The sequence below is a fragment of the Chiloscyllium plagiosum genome, chromosome 25, assembly GCF_004010195.1.
Source record: "Chiloscyllium plagiosum isolate BGI_BamShark_2017 chromosome 25, ASM401019v2, whole genome shotgun sequence".
In the NCBI taxonomy this organism is placed as follows: Eukaryota; Metazoa; Chordata; class Chondrichthyes; order Orectolobiformes; family Hemiscylliidae; genus Chiloscyllium; species Chiloscyllium plagiosum.
In genome coordinates, this window is record NC_057734.1 from 19481011 (window position 1) to 19488903 (window position 7893).

The 7893-nt window shown below is 46.4% G+C and overlaps 1 protein-coding gene across 1 annotated transcript in view; it reads right to left on the reverse strand.

Annotated features, from left to right (window-relative positions):
* LOC122562405 overlaps window positions 1-1451 on the reverse strand; it is a 6250-nt gene extending 4799 nt beyond the window's left edge. Inside the window, 1 exon segment of the mRNA XM_043715263.1 lies at window positions 275-1451. Within this exon segment, the coding sequence (XP_043571198.1) occupies window positions 275-1451 (1177 nt within the window).
* Window positions 1452-7893: the final 6442 nt, after the last annotated feature.

Here is a 7893-nt window from a genome sequence, read left to right on the forward strand (position 1 = left end):
AATGTGTTGCTGGAAAAGCGCAGCAGGTCAGGCAGCATCCAGGGAACAGGAGAATCGACGTTTCGGTGCTGGACAAACTTTCCTGATTCCTGAAGAAGGGCTTATGCCCGAAACGTCGATTCTCCTGTTCCCTGGATGCTGCCTGACCTGCTGCGCTTTTCCAGCAACACATTTTCAGCTCTGATCTCCAGCATCTGCAGACCTCACTTTCTCCTTTTACAGTGACTGGTTTGGTATGATGCAGAATGGAGGATTCTATGGGAGGGAGACACACCTGTACCCTTAGCGGAAATAACTCTACCCAGAAAAATCACCATTTGTCTGCAGCATTGCAATTTAGCCCGTGAAACTTTGAAACCGACGCTATACAGGTGAAGCAGCAACAACTTTGTGGCTTCCAAACAAGAAACATGGTCGGTTGCTGCCAAAAAAATGTCATCCACATACTGGATCAATGCCACCCCCTTTGGGAGCGTCAGATTCTTCAGCTGCTGTTTCAGTACCTGATTAAACACCCCAGGCGACAAAATGAACCCTTGCAGGACCCTTGTATTAAGTAGTTGTTGGCCTTTGTAAGTGTACGAAAAAATGTCAGCTAGGGGCAAACAGAAGAACGCGTTAGCCAGATCAATGCACGAGAACCACTTATGGTCAGGGGTCAGCACAGACATCGCAGTGTAAGGGTTTGGAACTGGAACTGTTGGAGTAGAAACGACACTATTGATCCGTCTAAGACCATGCGCCATCCTATATTTACCTGTATTCTGCTTCTCTACAGGTAAGATAGGAGTGTTCCAGGCAGACTGGGAGGGTTCTAGCACCCCTGCTGTTAACAATCCTTCAATTGTGTCAGCAATGCCGGCTTCAGTCTCTGGTTTGTGTGAGTATTGTCTCTGCCAAATCGGAGTGTGGTCTATTAAATCGAATGTGATCGGTGTGACGTGTTTGCAGTGACCAACGTCCGTTGAACCTGCTGACCACAAGGTGTCTGGTAGAGTATCAAGCATCGCTGCAGCCTGCGGATGGTCTGTTTTTTCCCTGCCATGAAACCTTTCAATCTGCCTATGTTCCAGCAGTACCTTGTCAGTTGTTCTGTACATAATTCTGTAGGCTTCCTCTGATGGTGAATATTGAGTCCACACCCAGTCCATTAGAACCATCAAGCGTTTGGACATAGGTCCCAGATCCTTGGCCTGATATTCAGCATGCACGGCCAATGTGACATGAGGTATAGCTTCTTCAGACATCTCATACCATTCCAACTGTTCTGCAGTTAGTTCAACAATACCCGCCACACCTTCTTTCCCTAGCAGAATGCAACTGGATGAAATATCCCATTGAGTCCCTTCTAGGTGCTGATAGAATGCATGCTGATAGATTTCATTATCATCTCTATCATAATATAGGGTAACATGGAGGGGATCTGCAGGAGGAGCATCGGGATGCAGCATCTGAACACAGGGTCGCCATTGGTTGTATAAATACTATATGCCGTTGTTCTGCCTGTTTTCGGGTTCGAGGAGTCCCCAGTATATATCTGCCCACTGTCCTTCTGCCATTGGTGATGTGTCCGGTGATAGCATCATTTGGGATCCAGAGTGAATCATTGTCATAGAACAGTTGACGGAATAGCCATTTGGAAAGGTCACTACCAGTCCGTCTGGTCCGCAGAGAACCGAGACCCCACATCTCACCAGCAAGTCACGGCCCATCAGATTCACAGGGCATGCAGGTGATGAAATATACCGGTGACGAAAGGTCTGCCCGGCCACTGATGTGATCAGTGGCGATGTCAAAAGCAGATTTTCTGGTTTACCCGAGAACCCTACTAACTGGACACTGGAGGATGACATCTTTGACCGAGGTATATCACAAGTGATGGTAGAAAATCTTGCACCCATGTCAACCAAAAAAGTCAGATTCTTGCCCATTACCCTCATTTGCATATAGGGGTCTGTCAATCCCACATGCCCCTGGGTTCTCGGGCCCCGTCAATATTCGTACCCCTGCCCTTCCGGCATAGTCTGGGGGTACTGTCCTTGCACCGGGGCTGCAGCTGCATTTGGGGCTTGGTAAGGCTGGACAGCCTGTTGAGAAGGAGGTTGACTTGAGCGGACATACTGTCCTCGGATCGATCCCTGGCCTCCCTCGGGTCCCCACAGCATGGGACAATTTCTTCTCCAATGCCCGGGTTGGCCACATTCAAAACAGGTGTTGGGTGGCTGACCTCTTGGTTCTCCTCGGCCCCTTCCTCTACCACGCATTCCTCCTGGAACACCTATAGGCCAACCTATAGGTTGGGGGTAGTGTGGCATCCAATCAGGTGTTGGGTCTAGACTCGGCAGGTTGTTTTGTGGCGACAGCCGCTGAACCATCTGATTAGTCGTCTTTTGGGAGGCCTTCTTTGTATCATTAGCCTTCCTTCTAGCCTCATCAAGCTGTAACTTCAGCAAGTGCACTTGAGCTGACTCGTTGCTCTGTTTATCTTCATCCTGTTTTGTCCTGTAACGCTTCATGTGGTGCGTCAAGTTTTTTTCCCACTGTTCTGTAGAACAACCTGGGATATCAGGATGACTCTCCATTGCCTCTTTTATTTCCTTAGGCATCCCTGCCATAACGGCATTCCTAAATAACGTGGTCTGTAGCTGACCCGACCCTGGATGGCTCCCCGCAGTATCTATCCACGTGCCCTTACACCTAGCCAAAAAGGCAGGCATATCTCACCCTCCTTCATTGTGAAGGTGAGTGAGTGCATCGCTCACGGTGGAATCGGGAATCTCTCCCTCATTGCCCTTCCCACACAGGTGGCATGCTGCGCAAACGGGTCTGAATCAGGTAGTAAGGTGGTCCCCGCAGACGCTTCAATCTGCTGTATTTTCCACATACTCAATTGCTTGCCCAACAATGCTCTCCAATCGCCCATAGCTAACTTGTGCCCTAGTGTATATTGGCAAAATTTAGTCATCCAGGGCCCACCTCCCTCCATGGGTGGGGGCATTTTATCCAGGATGCAGTTCATGTCAGTAAATGTGAAGGGCTGATAAACATCCCCCATATAGGAGCCTCTGTAAATTAATGGCATTTGGTGGTGCTGATACTGTATGGGTTGTCGTAATGTGTCTCTGTGACGCAGGTTGTAACTTTGTTCAGGTAGGGGCTTCAGTGGAGGGCCATGTTCCGTATGCATTGTGAGTGAGCCTTTCAAAGTGACGGGGTAGTTGTGTGGGTCATCCTCTGTCAGGGATTCTTTGTCCTCAATATCTGTACTATTTTTAGACTCCTCCCCATCCAACTTCTCTCTATCTCGTTCTTCCCTCAAATCTCTCCTTCTTCTGTCTAAGAACCCATCATCCAAAAACTGACCTGAGTCATGTAATCTTCCCCTCTTTTCATTGTCAGCACTATAGGGGTGTCGAGTGAGCATCTGGCTCTTGCACTAATGAATATCTCCCTTGTTTCGGCTGTTCTTTGTTTCTGCTGTGTGTCATTATCACCCTGCTTGCTTCCTCCGCTTCCTTAACTCTCTGTTCAGCTTCTAGTGTTAGTTCTTCTACTTTTCTGATGCTTTCTTCTACTGCTTCCGCCAGTCTCTCTTTTACTATGTTGTAGTCTCTTGTTCCTACTTTTTGCACATTTAACACCCCTTCTTGAACATACATAAGTGGCATTTGTATTACAGGATATGGGGGCGGTGATTGTACCCCAGGCAATTTAGGATATAATGGCGCGGATGGCCCTGCCTTTTCTGTCCCCTTTGCCAGTTTTGTTTTAGAGATACCACCTACCCTCTTTTGTAATGTTTCTACCACCATACAGGCTAACGTCATATTGTGCAGATGAATCCTCCTCTCTTCTTTCTCCCCACCTTCTTTTGTCCACTTTCTTCTAACTAATATTGACCCTTTCTTTCCATTCATGTACTCTTCTACTTCTAATTTAGCTTGCTCTTCTGCTTTTCCTAAAAATGGTGACAATTTCTTCCTCTCCTCATCTTTAGGGACTTTGCCCTGTTTTTGTAATTCTTCCCAAATCTTGTCATATTTCTCCTTCATTGTTTTTTGTTTGTTCTTTGCAAGCCCACTGACTAACTGACTTCTGGCTTTACCCCACTGCTGTTTTACGGGCAACATTAAGTCAGAAGAACATCCTCCGTATCCTTCACACTCTTTATCAAATTCCCCTTCCATTTTGTGTATTTTTGTTTTTAGTCCTCCTGTCCAGTAGTCAGTTGGTTCGGATATAATATAACCGAGCAACCCACCCAAATAGAAACAAATCCGGTGGCCAGTCAGTTTGTATGGAGTACACCCGAGCAACTGACCCTTTCAGCGAGATTTATCAGCAGTTTTGTTGTCACCGTTAGGTTTCCACTGCCGACTCTCTCTCGCTGAGACACCACCGTCTCTGTCTTCAAAACACTACTGGCTTTTCTGCCACCCTCCGTACATTCCCCAATATAATTTTTAAAACTTACAACACATCAATCATAAACCAAAATTTGTGAGCGTTGCTTTTATGAGATCCTGCTCAGTGGACTTTAAACCTCCTCAGACTTACATACCTTGTTGCTTTTATGAGGACTCTAACCCCACGGGACTTTAAACCTGTACGTACTATAATATCAATACTTTATCCACTTACTATTACTAGGACACTTGCAGTACAATGGCAACAATCAATTTGGTATCTCCAATTGCAGAACTTCGATATAAAAAGGTGTCTGCTCACCTTTTTATGCGGCGCCGCTTGTTGTTGTCATCAGACGTCAGTTGTCCGTTGTTTCTATTTTTCTCTTTTCCGTCACTTCTCCGTCTTCATCACGTCGGGGTCACCAAATTGTGGACTTTGGGTCAATCTACCAGCTTACTTTCTTCTATGTATGAGTCCTGCGTGTTCTTTAAATGAAGCAATAGGAGAAGATATTCGGTCTCACACTCTTAGTTTATATTAGCAGTAAGTGAACAAAGTATACAGAGCTCTAGGTCTAGACCTTTCTGTCCCTGACAAACTACAACGTGTTAAAAACAATGACTGCAGATGCTGGAAACCAGATTCTGGATCAGTGGTGCTGGAAGAGCACAGCAATTCAGGCAGCATCCGAGGACAGGCAAAATCGACGTTTCGGGCAAAAGCCCTTCATCAGGAATAAAGGCAGAGAGCCTGAAGCGTGGAGAGATAAGCTAGAGGAGGGTGGGGGTGGGGAGAGAGTGGCATAGCTTCAGGGCTGAGGAAATGACCTGGGAGTTGCAGTGAGAGAGAGACTCCCCGTGTGTCAGTTCCCAAAAGTAAGACTTCTTCCTGTCCCTGCCCCAGTCTTTTATACAATAAAAAACATCATGCAATCCCTGAGGTGGGATTGTCTTCTGATTGACTGTTGATCCGACTCCATTCTCTACCTCCTCGCGTTCCCGGATGTCTGACCCCACGTGACCTTCTTTTGCCCGCGAAACGGAGCACCACGTGACCTCCTTCTGCCCGTGAAACAGAGCATCACGTGACCTCCTCGCGCGCGAAACAGAGCATCACGTGACCTCTTCCCACGCGAAACAGAGCATCACGTGACCTCCTCGCGCGCGAAACAGAGCATCACGTGACCTCCTCGCACTCCTCCGGCGCTCGAAACAGAGCATCACGTGACCTCCTTCTGCGCGCGTTACACAGCTTCACCAAAGGCTTCCGAATGCCAAGTACATTTACACTCGCAGCCAGCCACCTATTTACAAGTAAGCCATATATTTACAAGTGCTACATGATCCACAGCATCAGCATGTTTCACTGCAAAAGTCAAGGTATAGCACAGAGACATAGGAGATAAAAGGGTCGCTGTGGAATTAAACACTGAGCTACCAGTGAAATGAGTAAGATTACACAGCCAGGACCTTCTCAGTGGCTGTCATAACTTTCCTATTTAATTCTGCAAACATGCTTTTTGTGAATTAACTTCATCACCATTTCCAATGCTGATTTCCAAGAATTTGCTGTTTGTTCCACCCCACTGTTCTCCCATTTTAATCTAGTGGGACATAAATGCTCAGCACTCAGTTCAACTCAACATTTGCTATGTATTGCCTGTGATATCTGATGTATGATGGTTAACATGTTTTATGACTGTGTTTCCCCATTGTGATGTCGGATTGTGTTTGCTTGAGATGAAGAATACCCTAATCTTGAACTTTCCATAGGTGAGGAAGGGGAAGTGATTGCTGGATAGCTTCAGGAGCTTGTTTTCTGTGCCTGATTGGTCTTGCCTGCTCCACTGTTGACCTCAACAATTACAATGGCTTTGATAAAGTTTGGAAACAAACTTAATGCAGGATTATGCCAGACACTCTATTGCTGTACATACTTCCTGGTTAGAGATCAGCATTGACAATTGATGAGGGGAACTCATTAACAGTAAATAAATAACTAGAATCCACATTAGATTATTTCATTAATTAAGAAAACTAAACTTAAAACACTGCAAAAGGGCTGAAAATCCATCTGTATAAACATCACTATAACATTCATTAAGACTGGCTGACTCCCGCTATTTTAGATTAGTTACAGTGTGGAAACAGGCCCTTCAGCCCAACAAGTCCACACCGACCCGCTGAAGCACAACCCACGCAGACCCCATTCTCCTACATTTACCCCTTCAACTAACACTACAGGCAATTTAACATGGCCAATTCACCTAACCTGCACATTTTTGGACTGTGGGAGGAAACCCACGCAGACACGGGGAGAACGTGCAAACTCCACACAGTCAGTCGCCTCAGGCGGGAATTGAACCCGGCTCTCTGACGCTGTGAGGCAGCAGTGCTAACCACTGTGCCACCGTGCTGCCACATTATTACCCCGAATAGAGTCTCATTTTGTGTCTGTTATGGAGAAAATGAGGACTGCAGATACTGGCGATCAGTCAAAAAGTATGGTGCTGGAAAAGGACAGCAGATCATTCCTGATGAAGGACTTCATCTGCCAATTGAAAATTGGCATGGAGGCAGAGCCAAGGAGTCAGACATCATGCAGAGCCATGGTAATAGGGGACTCCATAGTGAGAGGGACTGAAAGGTGTTTCTGCTGAAACAGGTGGGATTTGAGGATGGTGTGTTGCCTTCCTGGTGCCAGGGTCCAGGACTTCATGAATAGAGTGCAAAGAATCCTCAAGGACAAAGGTGAAGAGCCACAGGTGGTGGTGCATGTTGGCACAAATGACATCAGGAAGAAGAGGAGGGACATTCCACAGCGGGACTTCAGAGAACTCGGAAGAAGGCTGAAAAGCAGGACTTCCAGGGAGGTTATCTCCGGTTTGCTTCCAGTTCCTCGGGCTGGAGAGGGCAGGAACAGGGAGATAATGGACTTGAACGTGTGGCTGAGGAACTGTTGCAGGAAGCAAGGATTTAAATTCTTGGATCACTGCGGTATGTTTTGCAGTAAGGATAAATGATACAAGAGGAATGGGTTGCACCTTAATAGGTGGGGGAACCAGCATTCTGGCAGGCAGGTTTGCTATTGCAACACAGATGTGTTTAAACTAAGTACTGAGTGTGGGAGGGGACAACCTGGAAATTCAAGAAGCAAGTTAAAGGAAAAGTAAGAATAAGAGAAGTTAAGACAGACACAGAATCAATGGAGCAGAAAACTCGAGAAGGGATCACATAGTATGGTCAAGTGAAATAGGGATTGAAAGGAAGGATGAGGGGAGTAACAAATTATAAATATTATATATGAATGTACAAAGCATAAGAAATGAGGTGGATGCGCTTGAGGCTCAGTTGGAAATTGGCAGGTACGATGTTGTGGGAATAATTGAGATGTGGCTTCAAGTGGACAGGGCCTGGGAAATAAATATTCAAGGCTATACATGCTATCGTAAGGACAGACTGACTGGCAAAGGGGGTGGGGTGG